The sequence below is a fragment of the Perca flavescens genome, chromosome 9, assembly GCF_004354835.1.
Source record: "Perca flavescens isolate YP-PL-M2 chromosome 9, PFLA_1.0, whole genome shotgun sequence".
In the NCBI taxonomy this organism is placed as follows: Eukaryota; Metazoa; Chordata; class Actinopteri; order Perciformes; family Percidae; genus Perca; species Perca flavescens.
The window spans coordinates 15,345,670-15,370,027 of NC_041339.1; the positions used below are offsets into that span (position 1 = coordinate 15,345,670).

The 24,358-nt window shown below is 43.5% G+C and overlaps 1 protein-coding gene across 5 annotated transcripts in view; it reads left to right on the plus strand.

Annotated features, from left to right (window-relative positions):
* Positions 1-22,976, plus strand: part of sema6bb (sema domain, transmembrane domain (TM), and cytoplasmic domain, (semaphorin) 6Bb) — a 148,699-nt gene extending 125,723 nt beyond the window's left edge. For all 5 annotated transcript variants that reach the window (XM_028588386.1, XM_028588385.1, XM_028588387.1 and 2 more), the window contains one exon: positions 16,795-22,976. In XM_028588386.1, the coding sequence (XP_028444187.1) occupies positions 16,795-17,702 (908 nt within the window). In that variant the 3' untranslated portion in view covers positions 17,703-22,976. The remainder of the gene's footprint in view (positions 1-16,794) is intronic.
* Positions 22,977-24,358: the final 1,382 nt, after the last annotated feature.

Below are 24,358 nucleotides of genomic sequence, written 5' to 3' on the forward strand. Positions count from 1 at the left end.
AAGGCTTTTCCTTGCTGAATATTTCATATCTCTATATTGGACTCATTTCACCTGTCTGTATCTTGACTCAGCAGATGGGAGGTGAGATATGGTCTGGCCTCTATTTGGGGAAGAAAATCTGAAATCTCATTTCACTCTCCCTTTGCTTACTTAATTCCTCGAATAAGGAGTTCCTTTTTGCAGCTGCCTGTCAAACTAAATTCTCCCTTTCTGGCCTCCAGTCACGATCAAAGTTCACACTTTCTCACATCTTCAACAGTCAGTAATCCTTGAAGAAAATGCTTTTTTAATCATGCTTTTCAATCAGGTGTAGGCATGAGGTAGCAGAGGGGTCGGGGTGACTCAGTGGGTTAAAGATTATAGGACAGCAAAGAAGAAAAAGCATTGATCTTTTACATGAATTTATATTATTTCTTTCTATTTCTATTATTTACCTCAAATATAACAACTCCTCTTTGGTAGAACTACTGATAACTCATACATGTATACAATGTGTGATGAGGGGTTGCAAAAGGAACTATTTTTTAATCCTTTTATAGAATCACAAACCAAAAAGATTGAGAGAAATACACGTTCTCAATACTGCTAGTGGTATCTTGCCACAAAAGCATTTAGTTGTATTTTCCCTGGTATTGAGGGACTATTTCTTGAGTATCAAGTAGTTCCAGGTAAACATTTTCCAAAGAAATTGTTTCAGATAAGTTGACAATGGTACGACTGAAACGTTGTAGATATGTAATAAGTTGATCCTTTTTTATCTCTGAGCCTCTTTGGAAAAACTGGCCAAGTAAGTGAGGAAGAAGTTGTCAGCAATGTGGGTGAACTGGCCCTTTAAGGTTGAGGTTAGGCTGGTTATATTCCTATTTTTAAAGAGGAAATTGTGTCTTATTGTGCCATAGTCTCTGCTCCTCTGCTGCTCCGTTGCCTCCCCTCTCCCCCATGTTTTGCCTCTGTCTCCAGGCCCAGTCAGCGTTACACTGACTTCAGAGCAGCCTTGTCGTCAGACCTCAAAGGGAGATGGATGGATGGCCTTACTTAGAGCCCGGCTAACTGCCTCCCCTTTCTCCTTAGGCAGAGAGAAGCGGCTGCTGGAGGAGAATCGATTTCCATCTGTTCTCTGGCTGATGGCAGTCGAATAGATATCAAGGGTGATTCTGCAAGGAGAAAGGAATGGGGCTGAGAAGAGTGAGGATGGGGAGGGGGGGCCTGGGTAAATCAGATCAAGGACCAGAGAGCAGAGTGAAAAAGAGATTGAGAGATCATAGGAAGATGGCGAACTTTAAGGATGGAATGGTGAAACTGTTCAGGGGATCAGAAGTAGAGCTGTAATCAGGCCTTAAAAGTTAGGCCCGACGAGGACCGAGCCCGACAAGTACATTTTGATTGACAGCTTTTTAAAAGCCCGAACCCGTTTACAGCCCGACATTATTCAAATGTGCGCACGCACACAGCTCTTTTGCCTTTTGTCAAGAATTAGTCATTTATCAATTTTTTAACATAATTTATTCATGACTAACGTAGGCTATAGGCCACTTGGAAGTTGTAACAAAGAAATAAAATAAGTCCTCCAGAGGCCAGCCTCCGTTTCACCTCCTCAGCATCCATTTTCGCGCTAATCGAAAGTCATAACTTGACAGCTCATTTACCGAACAACCCGGAACCGACGGGTTCTTTCTTAATTTTCGGGTTCGGCAAAGATCTTCAGCTCTAATCAGAAGTGCAGAGTCATGAGGGTGAATAAGAAAAGAAATGGAAAAGAGGAAAGAAGGAGTAAGGTCGAGGCGAGGTGGTGGGGGTAATCACAAGTGAGAAAAGACAAGGGTGAGGGTGGATGAAAGCTTTGAGAATGGTGGGGGGTGCAGGGAAGTGAGAGGAGAGGCTGTTTTCATGAATGCTAGGCCGGGCCGGTGTGACAAATGGACTGAGAGTGCCACGGGCGTCTCCTGTGTCACAGCGCTGTCACTGGCCTCCTCAGTGGGCTCGTGGCCAGGCTGTAACTCTGTCGAGGTGACGTGAACCGGCTGCCTCGTACTCTTCATCTTCTCTCCTCGTATATCAAAGAGCTGCTGCCCTTCTCCTCACTTCACACTAGTATCTATTACTTTTTTGTATCATTTTGCTCTTCGTAATGTGCCATTAAAAGTCGATGATGACACCATTGCTAAAAAAAAAAAATATTTTTCTGCATTGTCAAAAGACCACAGTGGGAGATCAGTTAAACTGTAGAAAACTATGTGAGGAAGTGGAGTGTAGCTAAGGGTATTGCCTTGTGGTTATGCAAGGCTCTTTTTGCATTTATTAGAAAACACACACACACACACACACACACACACACACACCAAATATTAGTATGTGGAGACCCGCTATGATCAAAGCAGAGTTTGGGAGCACGTCTAATGCAGACGGTGTGTTGTGGGAGGGACACTTTGATGAAAGAGATGAGGTCAGAGAAATAACTGGGTCCAATTATGTGTGTGCGTGTGTAGTGTGTGTGTGTGTGTGTGTGTGTAGGTCTATTAACCTATGGGCTCTACTTTCTTTCAGCCGCAAAGAAAGCTAACTTCATTGTTCTGTAATTTTGTCAGTTCCAAACAAACAAACTTGCGACGAGGGGGTGAAGTGACACAGCTATTCTGGCATAAAGTGTGCATTTCCACCTGCTAAGATCACATTTTATTGCAAACACATGCAGAAAGAGCAGTTTTCAAGGCTTTTTCACAGAAAATACCAAAACGTTTCACCTCTTTAACTTTGACATTTTTCAAACACACATCAAAAGACAATTCTCAAAGTAATGTTTCAATGCTTTTAGGATGAACTGTAAAAAGTATTTCCTGCTTCCCCTGATTAAACACATGTAGCCATCATACAGCAGCTGGAATAATAGGTTTCTTCCATTTGTAGTCTGTAGTTTGAGTGATATCAATCTTCTGACACACCACTGGGATATAAGAAAATACACACACAAACATCTTAAGTTTGTATATGTAAATAGTCCACGTTTATACTGTTCAGTAAGATTATTAGCAGTAAAAAAAGCTTTTATCATGTTGTTCTTAGTAAAATGCTACAAACCTTTATTGCGTTATTAATAGTTTTTGAACAGCAATGAAGTTCTACAACAGAAGCATGTGCAATATCAGTCTGTGGCTACACAGACAATACTAGATAGATGGATAATGTGATTCGGGATTTGGGATTCGGCACCTTTTGAAGAACATTAGGAAACTGTCAGACCTGCCGTGATTGGCCATTAGTAAAGCTTCTTCTCGCTCCATGTGCTTTACTCTATTCCTCCTACCAAGAAAGCATTTATTTCTGCTTCAGCCTCTTTTTCGCTTTTTACTCGGCTGTGTGCCTGGTCACTCTGCCTCTGGTCTCTAAAATCGCAAAGAAAATGAGTTGGTCACACCCACTTGTGCCCAGAGTTTGAGCTAGCAATTCTGCTTGCAGGAAAATTGAGCCATTAATGTCTGTGTGTGAGCAGTTGTGTGCCCTCTAATTTAGAGAGCTCTTCACAGGACAATTGAGCCAGCATGACAAACTGCAGCTGGATTTATGCTGGATTCACTTTTAATGATGTTTGAGCAGAACATACCCTGCTGACAGAAATCACCTAACTAACTCTGAACTGCTCTGGTGTGTGTGTGTGTGTGTGTGTGTGTGTGTGTGTGTGTGTGTGTGTGTGTGTGTGTGTGTGTGTGTGTGTGTGTGTGTGTGTGTGTGTGTGTGTGTGTGTGTGTGTGCGTGTGTGCGCGTTTGGTGAGGATGTGTGAAAGTGCATGTGACAAGTAATATAAACCATTTCTGTAAACAGCGTAATGAGTCAGATTTGGTTCAGGCGTCGACAGACGGTATAGGATGTCAGATCCACTTACGGTCGGTTATCGCGACGTGTCAATTGGCTGGCTTTCAGTTTTTCCAGGTCGTGACCCTTGCTGACAGCCAGATCATTTACAGCATAAACGTAGGCTGAATGGGTCTGTCAAACCTCCAACACTCTCTCGGTTTTATTTTGCTGTTTGCAGGCCTTTTGGGGGAACCAGTCAAATTGTGTTTGCACAGACAGCTCATCAGCTAAAGTCAACTCTGTTAAACCAGCCATCAAATTGGAGTAGGGTGTGAGTGTGTGTGTGTGTGTGTGTGTGTGAGTTTGTGTGTGTGTGTGTGTGTGTGGCGCTGTTGCCACAGGAGACACGTCCTGCTTCATCACGTTTCCTCGTTGTTCCCATTCAACATTTTTCTTCTTTTCTTCATGGAGTTTCCTCCATGTTGATAAAAACAGAGTTGGCTTTCCAACAAGTGCACGCATCCAGGCGCTCAGCAACACACACACACAGAAACGTTCACACTTGCACGAACACATTCGCCACCCGTTTTGCTGTGAACTCACTCAGCCGTAATGACATAGCTAGTGTTGCCACAGTGTAGCTACAGATGGAAGCAATTATGGTGCTGTGAAAATATTTCCTGAAGAAAGGCAGTGTTTTGACTGGTGGAACAGCGGGATGCAATCACTCAGTAATTGAGGTCCACTGAAACATCAATGAGGCGAAGGCAGAATGGAGATTCCTTGTTGTGGCGTCATGTTGGAGTAGATGGCGATCACTGCAGAGCCAAGACCGGCTCTATCTTTTTCCCTGGTGGCGCTTTGAAAATGAAAATTTAGATGGCAAATTTACAGCCGTGGTCTCATTCTAGTTCTATCCTAATTGCTGCGGTTTGGAAAGGGGAAAGTTGAGGCTGGGGGGGGGGGGGGCATAAAGCCGACACAGTTCTTTGTATTTTCATGGCAGCTAGTTAAAGCACAAGGTCTTAAGTCTGCTGATGATAAATGTGTTGCCCCGTAGCATGAACCCCAACAGAGAGAAAGAGACAGACAGGAAACTTGAAAGAAAGAGAGGGGGGGGTGGGGTGGGGGTGGGAAGCATTCGCCACAGTAGTTAATATTTAGTTTGATGCGGTCTCCTCTTTCAGACAGAGAGAAGGCTTTGTAACCTTGACGCCGCAGTCGTCCTTCCTCCTTTCCTAACTCCCTCTGCTGTCACTCCTGCAAGTCAGACACTAGTGGCAGAGAGAGAGAGAGAGAGAGAGAGAGAGAGAGAGAGAGAGAGAGGAAGTGTGGTGTAAAGATGTACATCCCCAGTCGCCACTGTGCTCTAACTCACACATCTCTCCCACCCTCGGGAGCATCTGAGACTTGAAGAACAGAGCTGATCCCCTCTGTGCATACTAAGGCTCGGCTGATGAAATATGAGGACCTATGCGCCTGACAATTGACGTGTGTGGGAGTGTACCAAGGCATAGCAGAGGAAAAAGGGGAAGTGAAATACTGTATGGCGTATGTGCAGTTTTTCAGTATAGAGATGGGGAGTCTTTTTAGCGAGCTCTTAAGAAGTTAAGAATAGCAGCCTCAGACTCTGGAAAGCTCGGCGAGGACTCCTGAAGGGCTTCGGCTCTTTTATCTAACTTCTTCCTGTGAGTCCTCCCTCTGCTCCTCACTTCTTCTTCTCCACAGCAGTAGTCTCAGAGAGTTTTGACAAACACAAACTGACCCCTCAGCGAGGTCCTCCATGATAGATGTGTGCGTGTGTGTGTCTGTGTGTGTTCGTGCGAGTGTGTGTGTGTGTGTGCAGGGTTGCCATCTTTCAACAGGTTGAAGTGAATTTTGAGTGGTGAGGGTTGTACCATAGACAGCATATAAGAATGGACCAACAGATCCCGTGTCTCTGGATGGAGACCAGTGAAGGATATTAGAAGCACTTTTCCGGTGAGCGCTGAGCGTTACTGCGCAGCCTCCAACTGAGAGAGACAACGTAAATGTGACGTGAGCAACCTGTCTGAAAGTTGTAAGTCTTCTGGTAGCTGTGCCAAGAGAAATTTCAATCATTCCCAATCTTACAGAGACAGAAAGCGTAGGTATATGTAAAGAGATAACATAGGCACAGCCTAATTATTTCTAACTAAAATGCTAGTTAACATTAGTAATTAAACCTAAACACTTCATGTAAGTCTAAACTGCCTGCGAGCTTCTCCTGTACTATACGGTAATTCCTCTACTATGCGACAGTAAGTCACTTGGTTATGAAACAATCGGTAGCCTATTTTTACAAAAACGTCTGCTACGGAGCCATAACGTGAGATAGAAAGGTAATGGAGCCTTTTATACGTTGTCGTGTTTCTGTAGAAATAAACAATGGACAAATAGAGTCTTTAAACGCTTCAGATGTAAAGTTATTCGCTGTCAAAATGACGTCAAAATGAATGGCAGTCAATGGAATGCTAATGAGAGGTGATATTGTTGTAGCATCAAAATGGCGCCATAGGAGATTTGAGTTCTGAAGTGAAGCACAACCCCTTGGGTTGTACACATATAGGCCAAGGTTGCTCTGGATGGACTGACTCATCGTTTTTGTTTTATTACTGATTTTCATTAAGAAATACAACTTTTAAGAGAAGCACATCATTTTAATCCAGTATTCACCCTGATTTTATGTCCCCACACAGCAAGTTGTTGTTCCCCTGATCTCTGCAGTGTACAGTAGACGAGGTCCTCTAGGGACCTTCACAACTCAGAAACTGCTTTGGGTAATTGAAATTTACTAGGAGAAAAAATAGAGAGATTCAAATGCAAATGATTTGCCCATTATGTATTTAATTAAAAAAACAATAACGTTTCTAAATAAACAAAATAAATACATTCCTTTATTTAAAAAATTGAGAACACTTTATTTGTCCCCCGGGGGGGAGGAGGGGGGCAATTTGAACCCTGACCTACCAACAGTTGACTTAATCCAAGGTTACAAAGTTACGTGTGATTTATTGGTTAAAAAAAACACATTGTGTGTGTGTGTGTGTGTGTGTGTGTGTGTGTGTGTTTGTTTGTGTGTGTGTGTGTGTGTGTGTGTTTAAAAGCTGTAAAAGGATAGATCAGCACATTAAACATTGTGTGTGGGGACCTGGAGCCTTTTTAAACCCAGCTACATGCAAACTACACACCACCAGCTGAAGCTACCGGCTCTTTCCACTATCTGCAAAATTGAATACCATAGACTGGCATTTGGACAAAGGAATTTGGCTAAACCTATACACGCACACACACACACACACACACACACACACACACACACACACACACACACACACACACACACACACACACACACACACACAAACAGGGTTGATGAAAAATAAGGGCCTCAGGCAGGTCTGTGGCCAGTGCTGAGTAATAGTTGCCCAGTAAAGTGCGGGCAGGACCTGGAGGCGCTGTGTAATGCCTCAGCAGAGAGTCCTGCAGTGTGACATCCAGAGTTCTGTAACTACTCTCCACTCACACCACTTGGGATTGTTTTTGTGTCTATCATTCAGACAAAAATCGACCATGGTGAGTTCCCCTATCTTCCTGCATCAAACAACACTTTTCATCTTTTCTGCAACACATTAATAACACTAAACTCTGTTTTGCTGTCACACTCTCTCTGTCTCAATTCTCTTTCTCTTCATTTATATTTCTCCTCCCTCTAACACTTCCTCTTTCTTTCTTTGTCACCGCCTCTGTTTTTTCTTTTCCGTATTTCCTCTCTAGCTCCCTCGCTCTGTCTTAGTCTGTCCATCAGCATTTTCCTATCTCTTTCACACACGGCTTTGTTGCAGCTCCTCAGTATTGATCACCTTAAACTCTCTTTAGTCCAGGTCAGCTGACAGGCGCTGTGATTCTGAGCGATTGTTCAGCACAGGATGCGTCCCGATGGCGTGTCCACCTGCGAGACCTTGGCCCGCGTCATGGCAGAGACATTTCATTAAAGGAGGCCTGTAAATTAACCGAGCAGCCGGGTGGCTGAACGAATGGGGTGAGGGTAGTTTCAATCAGCCACCCAGATGGTGTGCAGCCCCGACATGAGGCCTGATGGTTTAATCATTCTGTTAAACCTTCAGAAATTTGTATCAGGAACGGGTCCAACACTTCATTGCTGGGGGACTTAACATAAAAACAAATTGGCATGTGTTTTCAGCTGGTGGGCGCATAGTATAGCACCATACATGGCTCTGATTTGATATATGGATGTGGCATGTGAGAAAGATTAAGTTGAAAATTGCCTGGTTCATGATTTGGGAATGAGAGATATGAGCCCTCTGGGCAGATAGTTAGACTAATGCTATGCGGACCTGCTCTCCAATTTATTGCCTGTGACATGTTTGTGAATATTTATTATTGCTCTCCACGGTTTGCTTTTGGCTTTGCACCTAAAATGAGAATATCAATTACCAAACGAAAGCACAGCCAACTCTGTAACCCATAAGTTATAGTATATAAAGAGGAAAAGAATAAAAGCTGCATCCTGCTAAGAAACATGTCCATCTACACACATGCACCCTCATGCGTGGAAAACTCTCAGGAAAACAATTTATTTCACCACAGTATCCGCCACAGCCCAGTTGCTTTGTTTGGATTGGATGCAGCTGAAACTACTACCAGACTCGCCCCTTGTTAAGCTGCCTCTCACTAAAGGTTGACCAGATTGGGAAAACAAGGTCTCCTGATTTAATTGAATCCACAAATTCAATGAGGAACATTCCTGACAACAACATGTGTGCATAGACTGGGAACAAAAACATTTATGGGCTGTAGCTTTTGATTACAGCGGGAAGGAGTCAGCCCCCCATCTGATTATTTTAGCACACAGCGCTTCCCCCAAAGCAACTCTAGACTTACCTCATTTACCCCAAACAGAGATTTATCTGAGCACGAAAATGGAGAAAGAAACCGATATGTGGAATGAGGGCGAGAGTTAAAAATGAAGAAACACTGGGTAGCTAGAGGTGGAAGTGAGGAATGTATGGGCAGCAAGAGAGTCATGCAGGTATGTAATTATGCAGTCATAATCGCAATCCCTGACTCTGAGGCAGCCAGAAGCCTGATCTGCCCTCGCTAATAGACCCAGCTGAAGACCTGAATCTATTGCGAGCAGGTTTTTTGGTGGAGATTGTGGAATTTTAATTGCAAACACATGGCTGTTGCGCATAAATGTTTTAACATATTGATCGGTCGGGCACGTCTGACTGGCCCTTAAGAGCTACGTTTTTATTTTTATTTTAAATATATATTTATTTAACCAGGGAGTCATGCAGAACTCTCCAGCAGCAACCGTGCTCATAAAAACGCCGTCAGGGAGGGACTGTAAATGGTTTTACAATCACCCTGAGAGTAAACACAGTTTAGGAGCAAGCTAGCTTTAGTCCCTGTATGGAGCTCTACAGCGTTCCTGTTTCTTTTTAAACAGCTTTCGTTTCGTTTCTTTCCATCCTGGCACCCATGTCGGTGTTAGCATCACAGCTCACAACATGAGGTGTGCTGTATGTCTGTGTGTGTGTGTGTGTGTAAGAGAGAGCGAGAGAGAGGCAGTAGTGGAAATAGAAAGTGAGATAGACGGTGTATCTCCCGAAAGAGAAGTAATGGGGATGGTGGAAAAAAAAGGAGTAATAAAGCAGGCAGGAGCAAGACATGCTAAAAACAAGAAACAAAATAGGGCCTGCAGTCTTTCAATAGAGAATAAGGAGAGGAGGATAATGAGCAAAATCACTGAGCCATGGGCGCAGGCAGTGCACGCAGTCACTTATTAACACACACACACACACATATTCATACATCTATACACACTTATTCACACTATGGCGCACGTGCTTTGCCACGTGCATCCCTGCCATCACTGCGTGCATAAACACATTAACATGCAGAGAAATGGTGGATTCTGGAGATGAAAGCCCCTCAGATCAGCGGCTGAACGCTGACACAGTCGTAACCTATCAAGCTCAGAAGCGTGTGCTTGTGGCATCGACTGGTCCATCGGGATGCTGTAAAGTCTCTTTGTTCTGTTTTGATGTGCTGCTTTTCTAAAACATTCTTTCCAGCTCTAAACTGTATAAAAGTTCCCTTGCCAGATTTTTTGATTAAGGAACTTATCAAATTGTAGGAAGCATCAAATAGTTCAGGTCATCACAATCAGTAATAATACTGTCCGGGTTGGGTTATGCTAAAAAAGAACTAGTTTGTTCGACATGTCTGAACGTGTCGGAGATTAAACAAGTTTTTTATGTAGAGCTGGTCACATTCGAAGGAGGAGTCAAAAGTCACCGTCATAGAGAGAGAGGAGAATAGGTATCATTCATGGACTGTATATAAAGAATCATGTTTCACCCCGTTTTCATAGCCTCAAATAAGTAATAAAAACCAAACATTTCACATAAATAAACACTTGAACAAATATCAGTGTGATAAGAACTACCTAAAATTACAGAAACCGTCATTTGACGTGTACTTGAATTGTTTTAGTTGCACCAAATAGTAATATTCTCTCCACAGTGTTTCATTTCAAGATTTTGGGGAGGCAAAACTCTTAAAAAGTTCAGAAAGAGAAAAATAGACTAGATTATTTTGGGTAGGAAATGATATGTTTTTCTTTTTCATTTAAATATCCCCTCACCCTTAACATTTATCTTGCTACACCTTCACGGGTCCTGACCCCCAGGTTTGGAACCGCTGCTTGAGATTTTCCGGCTTTAAGCTTGACTTGTCAGACTTTTGTCGTGATGCTACAGTCATTTCAGCCATAATGTTGATGAGTACAGTGCTATCATACCTGATAGAATGAAGGCCAAAACTATGAAAATTAGGCACAAGTTGTAATAAACCGTGATTATCCCTTGGATGCGTGCTTCTAATCAGATCCTAGGTTAAAAAAAAAAATCATCCTCCCTCCCCTTCGTTTGACTCTCTGTCTTTATCTCACACACACATGTTCACGAGGCCGTTGTCGAAAGCAACGCCAAACTGCGAGCATGAGCCGAGCAGATACACAAAGTCTTCTGCCAGTGCTCTAATCAAGGGAAATGTTTAACAACTGGCATGGAGCTAGCAGGGCTTTTCATTAATTTCCCTCACTCTACCCGGCAGAACGAAGGGGGAAAATGAGAGTGGAAGACATGAGGGAACATTTTTAAAATCACTCAGATTTAACATGACCACACCTGTCACGTTCGCCGTGTAACGGAAACATCAATTCGTCGCGCCAACACGAAATTTGATCGTGCAGGGACGACCTTGATTTGAAAGTGTGCAATTAAAAGTTGCTTTACTTCCCTTTTGAATTTTTAAGCCATTACTCCAATCATGCCGCCACCCCTGGTGATCAAAGGAATGCTGGGTAAGAGAGAGAGATATGGAGAGAGGATTAACATCCAACAAGAGGAACGAAACAGGGTATGAAGGAACAGATGACTGCGGGGTAGAAACAAAGGAAATCGAATACCAAAGAAAAAATGTAACTGTGTAAAAGCTCCCTTGAATTTGACAGCTAACTGCTGCAAACATATAAATTGTATATTGTATTACATATTGTACACAAATATCCTATCGTTCCATCTTTTTGGTACTTGCTAGGTCTCTCATCTCCTCCAAATTCCCTTCCTCTAACCTTTCCTCTCTCCTCTTCACCTCTTTAATCCTCACTTGTGCCCTCCTCTCTTCTCACCTCTTTTGTTTCTAACTATCCTCTTTTGTCTCATGTCCTTTTCTCTCCTCACTTCTCCTCCTTTTTCCTCAACCCATATGAAATGCCTCTCCTCTCCTCTCATTGTTACGCTGTAATTGGAGCTGGAAGCTTCAAGACAAGCAGCTCAGTTTGCGTCAGGCTGACAGGCAGGCCCGTTGGCTTCTATTAAGCTTTAATAAGTGAGCAGGATTGTAAGAGGAGAGAAGAAGTTGAAGGGAGGGGAGAGCAAACTGCTGCTTCTGTCACCTCCTGGTAGGATGCAGGAAAACCTGCCGGTTGTCTCTCACACACACACACACACACACACACACACACACACACACACAAAACCAAATCTATCCTTTCATTTTCATCGTCCATTTCATCTTATTGCCACTGGCGAAAGATTTCCATCTTCACGTTGTGCATCCAAGAGAGACAGACATATGTGGGGGAATAGAAGAAATTCCCAAAATAATTAACATATCTGAGTGTTCATGTCAAAGAGAAAGAGAGTCAAGGAGGCATATTGAGTGTGAAAAAGGCCAGCCTGCCCTGTTCTACAGCTACACACTAGAAAGTTGTGTACACACACACACACACACACACACACACACACACACACACACACTTGTCATAACCTCTCCTCCTGACTGAAGATGACAGCAGTATTATTGCACCGTGCAGAATTTAATCTGAAGTGCCACACAGCAACCGTGGACCACAGTTGAAGTAAATGTTAAAGAAATATCTCCAACCTCTGCAGCTGAGTACTTCAAGAACAATTCCAGATGTGATGTGGTGTGTGTGTGAGGAGATTTGCGGTTTTACCCTGTTAGGTTGCTGCCTTGTCCTGAATTTTCTGTGCTTGCAGCGCTTTGTTTTTGTGTACAAAGTCATCAAGGCTGCGGTTTATTCAGAGCAATACATCCAGCTATGAATCAATACATTACCTGACTTTTCAAGCTCCTCCTCCTGTGTGTGTGTGTGTGTGTGTGTGTGTGTGTGTGTGTGTGTGTGTGTGTGTGTGTGTGTGTGTGTGTGAGAACATGTTGGTAACCTCCAACTGCCTTTCCTTGTGTCGCATCTGCTGCCCCCACAAACACCCTTTTGACGGAGGAGAGGTAATATAATTGAAACTGTCTTTCCAAATTGAATATTGGCCTGAAACATGAAAATAAATACAGCAAGAATCGAGGCTCAGTTTAGATTGTTGCAACAAAGATGCCAACAATATGTTCAAGGAGAAAAGAATGTCCAATGAACAAATGCCAAATTCAATATAAACCTACTAGAAGAACATTGGTGCCTAAATGAATACGCAAACACGAATGTAACCACGAGCTGGCTGTGTGACAGCATGATGGAACGAAGTGAAGAAACATATGTTGTGAGATCGGAATTATGAGCTGCCATTTGTCTTCAGAGCAATTTTGAGATATTGAGCAATCAAGTTTTTACAAACTTGATTTTGGGGAAAACTAACCTCCTCAATGAACCTTAATACTCAGTTAAATAAACACTTGAAAATGCCAAACTCAAGCCACATGCGGGGACCTACTTCAGGGGAATGTTAAAAAGATTCTTCTGAACAATCCCGTTTGTAGGTCAAGATATTAATAGGAAATGCATTATCCCCAAATTAATATTCAGAAGCGGTGATGAACTAATGGAGGAGGAAGAGCAAAAAAAAGTTTAAATGAAATGAGGGAAGAAGAAGTTGTGCCACAAAGCAAACAAAAAAAGTAAAAACAAATACGCTTTAAGACCAAAGACAATCCCGCTGATGGAATGTGATCTCCGGTTATTCGGGAGGTTTTGTCTGACGATGAACTGAACTGAACTGTACTGTGCATATCACATAATTATCAGGCTGTAATTAAGGCCTGTGTAGTTTATCGGCTTGGTGCTAAAGGATTAATTAGTGCTGAAACGGACGTTGATTGACCAACAAGGCCAGTTGATCAATGCCAAGTTTCAGTCAGTGGAAACAGCAAACTTGTAGAGAGTATGGACAGCCATCGATAGTGTCGATGATCTATTGTCTAAGCTATAAGGTGAAATAGTAAGTGACAAGGGATGGATGAATGGTTTAGTACAATTCTGCTCATTTGTTACAGGGACTCTTTAGAGTGCAGCTTTAAAGGAACACGCCGACTTATTGGGAATTTAGCTTATTCACCGTAACCCCCAGAGTAAGACAAGTCCATACATACCCTTCTCATCTCCGTGCGTGCTGTAACGCTGTCTGACGGTTCCAGCATTAGCTTAGCCTAGCACAGATCCTGCAGGTTCCAACTAGCCTACTGCTCCCAATTGTGACAAAAGTGACAAAATAACGCCAACATGTTCCTATTTACATGTTGTGATTTGTATAGTCACAGTGTGTACAAAAAACAACGTAACATGAGACACAGCCATCTTCTAACAGTAAACAAACCGGGAACTATATTCTCAGACAGGCTTGCTGCGAGCATATCACTCCGCCCAAGTACTATATTCTTCCGCCTGAGAATATAGTTCCCGGTTTGTTTACAGTTAGAAGACGGCTGTGTCTCATGTTACGTTGTTTTTTGTACACACTGTGACTATACAAATCACAACATGTAAATAGGAACATGTTGGCGTTATTTTGTCACTTATTCGGAGCAGTAGGATTGCTGGAACCATTCACCTGCATGTTCTGTGCTGGCCTGATGCTGCTGGAACCGTCAGACAGCGTTACAGCACGCACAGAGATGAGAAGGGTATGTATCGACTTGTCTAACTCTGGGGGTTATGGTGAATAAGCTAAATTCCCAATAAGTTGGCGTGTTCCTTTAAGGCCACAGCTGTGAAGCTGTACAGCCTGGCAACAAACCAACTGTCTGAATAAATAAAAGAAAAACACACACTAGGTTCCTCTCCCCTGTATTGCGTCATTATTTAGTCTCTACAGTACTTTATCTTCAGGTCTGGTTTTAGCTTCTATTGGACAAAATAATATTTTCAGCAATGTGTCCCTATGGCAATGCCAGTCCACCACTTTGTTCCAAAAAAACAGATTGCCATGACATTTTTTTGATATGAGGACCCATACTGAGTTTGGTGAGCCTGACTTTTCCTCTAGCGCCACCATGAGGTTGGCGTTTGTGGTTTTGAATGAAATGTTTTGATAACTATTGGATGGATTGCCATTCAATTTGATTCAGAAATGAATCTTCCTCTCATTATGAACTGTAAAAACGTTGGTGACACCTTTTTTATATAGCGCCATTGTCAAGTCACAATGTGCATTAGTCCAATATACTTTGGTTTATGACGAAATACCTGCAAAACCAATGACATCCCCATCAGCCTCGGCTGTACTTTGTGTATGGTGCTGATTAACCAATATTAGCATGCTAACAGGCTAAATATTGCTGTACCTGCTACCTGTTAGCATTGCCATTGTGAGCATGTTACAGTAGCATGCTGATGTTAGCGTTTAGCGCATTTAGAGCATCATAATAGACTGTTATTCTTTTTAACCCATTAGTGATTTTCCGGTCTTTTCCCTGCTCTTTGTCTTTACACATTGTGAGGTCATTGTACTTTGAGTCAAGGCCACCAAGAGAAATGAATGTGCTTTTTTTCATTGAGAACCCTTGACAGCATCTTCTTACGGAAGGAAAGAGCTAAGAACAAAGGCCGGGGTTTTTCTTTAGTAGCCCTAACATTGTTTTTGGAAAGAGGTGTTACAGCAAAGCGAACACAAATCAGCTTTAAGCTCTAACCTGTTGGAATGAGCTCAAACAGATGTGCCCAAACCTCCCAAAACTATGTGAAACTAATTAGATCGATTCAATTACATATAACAGTAGAAATAGCTTTTACGGCGAACTGCTCCTTTAATGTGTAAAAGAGCACCTCCGGCACAGCACAGCAGTTCCGCAGTCTCTCACGAGGTTTCAGCTGCCATTCCCCAGCTTAATGTCAATGTGTAAAGTAACACTTTTTTATACCAAGCCACAGGCCACAGTAATTAACCACCAGGCTGTCTCATGCTAGAGTATTTTTGCACCACAACCAACTCCATTTGTCCCCATTAAAAATGAATTTGTCAGATAATAAAAGTATGTTTGTTTGTTTAAAATGCTGCTGTTCTCTGTATGTTTATTCTTAATTTTTTTCTGTGCTGTATGGAAGTGAGTAAGTGGCTCGCAGTGTCTATTAATGACATCCATTTGTTTTGTGTGAGAAAGGATTTATTTTGCTGTCCTTGTGGAGACAGTCCTCCCCCTGCCTCTATCGGTGCTGTAATTTAACAACTATTACTATGTTTGTCTAAGGCCCCAAATGTTCGAGTTTGCTTTGGGCAACTTCTCTCTCTCTCTTTCGCTCGCTCTTTCTTTCTCTCTCTCTCTAACACCCTAGTCTTACAGTACTTCATCTGTTTCTCTCCAATCTGCTTCCCTTGGCACAATTTCATTGTATTCGTTGGTGTTGGTCCCAGGAGCTCCTGCTGCAAAGATTAACTTTTCTTCTGGCATTATCCTAATTGATCTATGGCGACTCGTGCTGTGGTCTAGCTGTATTCATATCTTCAATGATTCATAAACTGTCCTCTCAGAGGGAGTTCATGTCATGTTCTTTTACAAAAGAAATACGGAAATGCATTGTCTTGTCTACTGATAAGACTTTGGCATATAGAAAAGCAAGGGAAACATATCAAGACATTTATTTGAGCAAAAAGGAGTACAAGTATTTTTATAAATAAATTCACAGCATAGAAAATAATAATATTTTTTTTAACAGTGTGTGTACATTCAACAAAAAGCTGAGTCAAAAGTATCCAGAGGTGTTTTATATAAGCTTAACGGATCATTACATGTACTTTTTTTTTTATCAAAATACTTCACAAGTGGTATATACAGCACAAACATCTAGATGGTAAGTAGAAGAGATTTTCATGGTTTATAATATGAAACCTTGAAATTATTAGTCATCATTAATGCCAGACTTGGCATCTCTCCCCATAAAGCTAATGTTGTGAAACATGTTAGGGTTGAGAGCTATTCTCAATCAGGAAGACAGTTATTACAGCTATTAAAATCACCATCCACTTTACGTAATGAAGGCAATTAGCCAGAGCTACCTTGGCTGGAAAGCATTCCCACCCACAGAGAAAATAGGCCATTTTGTCTTCCCGTTTAACTCCCACATGTTTAATACAGGAAACACTGATGCTATTTCCACCAGTTGACTGATGGCTTTTGTTTTTGTGATTGTATCTCTCTCTTTTTAGGAATGCTGCTCCAAGAGAGTTTTATCGAGGAGCCTGATGGCCTGGTGTCTGTAAACCTGCTGGTGGTGTCGGCTGTGTCAGCCTTCGCAACAGGAGCCATCCTCTCGGGCCTCACCGTGTGCTGGATCATGAGTCACCGCCACCGCCACTCCCGCGGCTCTGGAGCCAACGGCGCCCGCCGCAAAAACGACAAAGAGCAGAGCATGCTGGGGCAGGGCCGCAGCGGGTCAGTAATGAGCGTAACAAGAACCAGCGGCGGTGAAAGGCGGCGCTCACAGGCGGACAACCCCTTCGTCACGCCCAACGGCTGGCCTAAAGGAGAGATGGACCCAGGCTTGCTGCCTACCCCGGAGCAGACCCCGCTGCAGCAGAAACGGGCCATGCGTCTCCCAGACACCGACTGGGACCAGAGCCAGACCTTCCTCACCGCCGTGGGGACTCCCTGCCCCAACAACTCGGTCATCTACCTGAGCTCCAAGTTCCTGCACGGAGGTGGAGGGGGCGGAGGGATGGTCCGGATAGAGGACCCAGGGGAGGTCATGCTGCCCCCGCACACAGAGCGCCAGCGCTACCTGATCTTAGCCACCCAGAGAGGGGAGCACGGTGGCAGTCGTCCCAGCGGCACCCTGAGGAACTCAGCAGGAGAATACATCTACCCCGCCACGCCGCAGGACTCCCCCGACCGACGGAGGGTGGTGTCCGCACCCACTCCCCACATGGACTATGGGGAGCCTCGCTGGAGCCACGAGGCGCTCAACTACAACAGCAACAATGGAGTGCCCTACCACTCCCAGCGCCAGGGCCTCATCAGGCCAGATATGCATGGGCCTCGAGGGCTGGGAGAACTGGCTGACTTCAGCCATCTTCTAGGGAAGAACATGGGAGAGCGCACCCCCAGTGGCCAGTGAGGCGATGTATGTGAGCCCTGGCACCAAGCTCTCTCTCTCTGAACACCCATTCCCTCCAACAGCAGACTGGAATAAATCAACCCCTCAGACTCACTGTCCCGGTCCAACCTTACCCTGTCTGTCCTCTCTCACTGTCATTCAATGTTCTGACGTCATTCGGCTGACTGAAGAGAGAGACAAAGAGAGAGCTGAGAAAGAGGAGCAAACTCTCCTCACGTTTCCGCTCCTCCGCTCTTAATCTGAGGTGCACCCCTCTGCTCTGTGAGTGGTGCGACCCGCGGAGCTCGACACCACAGGACAATCCGTAAGGTAAAGAGAGGGGTGCAAAGGAAAGGGAATCTTCTCAAAGTTTGGAGATTTAAAAAAAAAAATGTAAAAAAATAAAATGACGATGATGATGAAGGGAAATTCCCTTGCGGCACCAAATGTGAAAGGTCTCCCTCCACCATTTTGTTCACCGTTTTGACACCATGGATATTCTTTGAGTGTGACATTTTGTTTCTGCTTTGGTTATTTTTGTGCCAGTGGCATCCAGCAGACAACAATGTGCTTTACTTTGGATTTCAGATAAGACTAAAACTGTTGTAGCTGTGCCAGAGGGCACACGAACCATGCAGTGTGTGTATGTGTGAATGTGAGTCACGGGCCACGACAACCCCAACCAGTGTCCTGTCTTAACTGTGAAGTAGAACTATATAATGAAGTTTTTTGTACGGAGGAGGTTGAAGCTGACATTATTTCCCCTTTCTTTTTTTTCTTTTTTTACAAACAATCACAGAGAGACAAATGGGTTTTTATTATGTGTCTCTTACCGATCGGAGCTTCGAGTGGTTGACCAGTGGCTAGTGAAGGGTTGAGATTACTCCCATTGTAATTTTTGTGATTCACAGTACCTCAGAGGCAGCGCTGGACAGAGCCATCATGAAGTGAAAGAAAGCAATAATAAGCAAGAAACGTACGAGGACGAAGATGAAGCCAATTTAATTTGATATTTTATAATATAAGTGTTTTCTCAGCAAAGCAAACTGAAGTTTAGATATGTCAGGAGGAACTGGGAACAGGAACAATATCTCCCCTCCATTCCTCCCTCCCCTAGCTGCCTCTCAGTATGCCAGGGTCTGTCTGACCTGACCCGAGGGCCCCATGGGCTCCGCAGTCCATTTGAGGGAGGGAATGTGAGCTGTGGCTGTCTGGCTGTGTGACTGGGGCTGTGAGGCCCGGCCGCTTGGGAGCTCCATTCAGCCTCTTCTGCCCGACACTGAGCCTCTTTGTGCCCCAGAAGCAGGAGGAGACTGCGGCAACAAATAGCCGTTAAGAGTCAGAGACGTAGCCCAGCACCGCAGCCTAGCAGAATATTAATGAGGGGGACAGCCGCTCCATCCGCCAGGTGAGATGTACCAAACCAGGACCGGGCATCTCTTGTGCTATCGCCCACTCTGGTGATTCACTGGTTTGCCAGGACAAGGGAGGAGCTGAGGGCTGGAGCTGGGGCTGAGGCCACGGTTGGGGCACTGCTAACTGTCACAATGGGCATCCCTTGTGGCTTTATCTCTTCCAGTGTGTTTCACAACAAAAGCGGGATAAAGAAAACCGATGGGCATGGGTATACTTGGGTGTGGAGTTACTCTTTCACTTTGTTGTCTGATCGTTTGATGTTTTCTGTTGTTGTTTTTTTTTTGTCCGTTCTCATCCGTTCTTGATTCAAATGTAGATCCGGAGATAGCTTTAGTTCACCAGGGTCATGGCTTGTTAGAGGTGGTGTTTTTTTGTTGTGTCCGTCGGCTTGTTTGTGTGAGTCTCTTTGGGTTTGTGTCCATGAATGCGTTACTCATATTGAGTGCAAAAAAAACCCAGCTTTGATCAGTTTTACTCTCATTTTCACCCTTCTTCTTTTTATCATTGACATTGACATTCACAAATTCGTGCTAATGGTGTCAAAGCCCTGCGTGGGAGCAGTGTATGCCATACAATATATTTAAATAATTTTACTTTACAAAAAGAGGTACGGCTTAATTGGAGAAGCTGGGCTGTGCTTGGATGGATACACGGTACACAGGCAGGAAAATATCCCAATGTACAAAAACCAGGGCTGGGCATCGTTTGACATTTTTATTTACTAGTGCCGATATGACAGCATTCAGTTTTTGTGACCGTAATTGAATATACATGTATGTAATTAAAATAAACATGTCTTTCCACAAAACCCCTTTTTCCTATTTAAAGTGGCAGTGTGGAGCTTCATAGCGGAGCTTTTAGCTGATTGTTGTTGGAGTGTTTCACTCTCACCACCTTAATCAATGTCCATTTCGGCCTCAGCTAGCAGCTGTTTTTTAGCAATAACGCTAAAAGAAATCTGCTGCTAACTATCGGCCCAGCACCGAATGGCAGACAGAGAAAGTTAGCGACCCGCTGGTGAACACAGTGAAACATTTTGCAGCTAAAGAGCAGATATTTACCCCATGAGTTGGTGGAGACCAAAAGTCAACATTGGACTTCTCTTCAAAAGGTGATAATGTTTGTTTCTGCTGCCACCAAGTGGCCCAAAAAAATCAGGCAATGAAGGTTTAATACTAAGGCTGGTTATTGTTTGAAATATTTCAACACTAAGGCCAATAAATGTTGTAAAATCTATTTTACATTTACTGTAACAACAGAAGCCAAGGTAATTACATTGGCTAAACACAAGCAGCCACACGAGAACTTTCCCTAAAATTTATTTCAAATTTAAATCAAGTACTTATAGCATAACAAAGTAAACAAGATTGTATATCTGATCAAATACTCGATACCAGTGGACAGCTTTCGTGCCACGGCCACGTTTCTGTTGGTACTAAAACAGCATTGAGGTTTAGTACCGAGCTCTAAAAAGGTACTGCATGAGACAAGCCAGTGAAAGAGATTTATGAAGGCAAGGACGGAGGAGGAGGTCAGGCGGGCGGACATGATGTTACGGCATTACCGCCTCAGCACATTAATACAGTGTATTCTTTACACATTCCACCCTGAAACAGGTCATTAGTATTGAGGATACGGAGCCCTCCTCCAGCCCGGCCTCGCTATCTCTCTCCGTCTCCATCTCTGCTGTGACCTGTGTGTGTGTGTGTGTGTGTGTGTGTGTGTGTGTGTGTGTGTGTGTGTGTATGTGTGTGTGAGGCCTCTCTGTCTCGGTTGGCTTGCCCAGTCAGCCGTGTCCTCGCTCTGCATCTCCTCCGGTGTTTCACTAAACATGCTTGATTAGGCAAAGTACATTCCCAGCCCTCTAATGGCCTGATGAGCCCTTGAGAAGATTACTACAGACACATCAACCCTAAGAGGGAGGTGCACGTTCAACCAGCTCTTTACCCCCCGCCGCCCTGACCACCAGCTACACACACACACACACACATTCACATGCGTCCACACAAATACCGTCGACCCTTTAACCAAATTGGGGATGCAATTGAATTAAGATCAGGAACGCAGCTCAGGCTTGAAATAGGCGGCCGGCCCTGACTGGTTCAAAGAAAGGTACTGTGCTTCATGTTATCTTACTGACTGCATAATTTGATTTACATTAGTTCGACATTACAGGGCAACTAAAGAATTTAGGTGTAGCCTCATGGAAGTCAGTCTGTTTATTAAAGCCATCATCCTCCCTATTTCTTTACATACTTCATGTCATTCCCATTCCTCCTCTTTCAACAGCTGCACTTTGTCTCCTTCTTTTAATACCGTTTTTATTGTTAACAGACACACATTATCTCTCTGCACACATACGTAATATCTCTACCTAATGTAAGCCTGGGCTGTTCTTTCATCCTGTTTGTCCTTATTAAAGGTTAGCTTGTTAATTTAATGAGTCGGTGATAGAAACAGAAATCAAACTAATTGACAAAATCCTGCTTTATTTCACATGAAATCCTGAATGTGTTACATTTTTTTAGACATTTCCAAAGCCTCTCAAGCGGTAAATTGCTTTCCTTTGCTTAGAAATTATTTTGTTTGAGGTTTTTTCTTTGTTAAATGTTGCACATATTGCCTCCAGTCCCTCACACGCACGCACACACACACACACACACACACACACACACACACACACACACACACACACATACACATTCTCCCTCTTTTATTTCTATCCTGCACATATCAACACACACAAACACACACACACACACACACACCATTCTCACCCAGCCTCTGTGACCCAGTCTGTCTGTCTGTGTTCTTATTTATCAGGTTGTGTCTGTGTGCCTGTTAAAGAGACCATGCCTTTGTGTGTTGGGGTTGTTTGTGCCGTGCGGCCCAGTGATGCGATGCCCCCCAGCCAATAACTGCCAATAATCTTGCCATACAGTGATCCACTGTGCTGTATGCCCCAGAAAGAGTCCAGAAACGGAGGCTAACTTGTATTTAATCCACCATCACACTTGGGAGTAGTGACATGAAACCGCTCCCTTCTGAGCCAACTTACAAGAGGAAAAAAAGCACAAAAACAAGGCGAAAAAAAAAAAAAGAAAAAAAAAGTTGTTAATGTATTTAGTCAGCACTGATCATCTCTGTCATGTTTGTTTTTTTTCCTATAGTTTGTTTCTGTGGTAGATATTTGTTTGAGATTATACGGAATATTATTGTATATGATTTTTTATTTCTCTGGTGTGCCGGATTTGATGATGACAGTGAAGACGAACCTGATGACTATCATGATAATTATTTTATTGACAATGACAATGAAGCAGTACTGTGAGCAGCACTGAGGTGTTGTGTGTTTTATTTGGATGCTGAGTCTGAAAGGAAATGGACAGGAAGAGAAGGACTAGGAGTGACTGAACTCATACAGACTGAAGTTCAAAAAGAGATTCTGCTTTTCTCCTGCTACTGTGAAGGACCCCGCCTTCCTGAGGTGATGAAAACACATGTCCCTACTACGTGTACATAACCTTGATGCTTACATGTAATTTAAGTGCAGTAGCTGCATGACGACACAGCCTCTGTGTGTGTACAGAAGTAGCGACGTGTGAATTTGTACAGTACATGCAAGTGTGTGTGTGTGCTTGTGTCCGCGAAGAAATCTGTCTGTCGTCACGCAAAAAAGCAACACGTGCATGCACCCTCCAACAACTGCCCAGTACACACATACACTGCACACACTGCACACACGCAAACACACTCCAGCAGTTGTTCACCATTCTCCACATTGTCCTGAGCTCTGCCTGTCACTCCGCATGGAGACTTTGCTCTATGTCAACTTTCTTATTCTAATAAACCACTCGGACGTTGAGCTCCAAGGTGTCATCGTTGACTACAGTGTGTTTGACTTCCTCAATATCATTTATTTATGATCTCATAATAACAAAAAAAACTATAGCACAGTGATTGCCATATAAAAAAAATCTTTTTATAGTTATGTAAATATACTATATTGTGGCTGTCAGTGAAAACCATATAGCCTATCACCATATTTGGTTATTTTTGTTTTCAGATAGCCTGGATAACCAGACCAGAAGATTAAGGGTCTGGCATTGAGTAATGAAAATGGCCCAACTCGAGGGGCAGCCAAGGGGGGTAAGCTTCTCCTCAGAACGCGTAGCTCCTATGGAGCCATTTTGATGCTAACAAGCCATCACTGCCATTCATTATGGCGCCACTTTGACAGCGAATAACTTTACATCTGAATCGTTTAAAGACTCTATTTGTCCATTGTTTATTTCTAAAGAAACATGACAATGTATAAAAGGCTCCATTAGCTTGTATCTCACGTTATGGCTCTGTAGCAGATGTTTTTGTAAAATAAGCTAACGATTGTGTCATAACCAAGTGACTTACTGTCGCACAGTAGAGGAATTACCGTATAGTACAGGAGAAGCTCGCAGGCAGTTTTGATTCACATTAGCTGTTTAAGTTTAATTACTAATGTTAACTAGCATTTTAGTTAGCAATAATTAGCCTGTGCCCATGTTATCTCCTTACATATACCTACGCTCTCCGTCTCTGTAAGATTGGGAATGATTGAGATTCCTCTTGCCACAGCTACCAGAAGACTTACAACTTTCAGACAGGTTGCTCACGTCACATTTACGTTGTCTCTGTCAGTTGGAGGCTGCGCAGTAACGCTCAGCGCTCACCGGAAAAGTGCTTCTAATATCCTTCACTGGTCTCCATCCAGAGCAACGGGATCTTTTTTTTCTATATGCCAATGGGGGCAGCACCAAGCATGCATTTGAAAATCTCACTGTATGCAATTAGATAACACTACGACCAATCACAACAATACACAGGGTGACGTATCAAGAGCCCCAGACCGTGCGTTCATGGACATCGGAAAAACGTTTTTCCGAGTGAAAACGCCACCATTCATGTAACTTCCTGTGGGAATCAGAGGTGGGAAACCAAGGGGGTGAGCTTGGCTTCAGAACTCGAACCTCCTATGGCGCCATTTTGACGCTACAAAGAGATCACCTCCCTTTAGCATTCCACTGACTAGCATACATTTTGGCGCCACTTTGACAGCGAATAACTTTACATCTGAAGCGTTTAAAGACTCTATTTGTCCATTGTTTATGTGCTAGTGATCACCGGAAAAGTGATCACCGGAAAAGTGCTTCTAATAGCCTTCACTGGTCTCCGTCCAGAGCAACGGGATCTCTTGGTCCATTTTATATATGTCAATGTCGGGC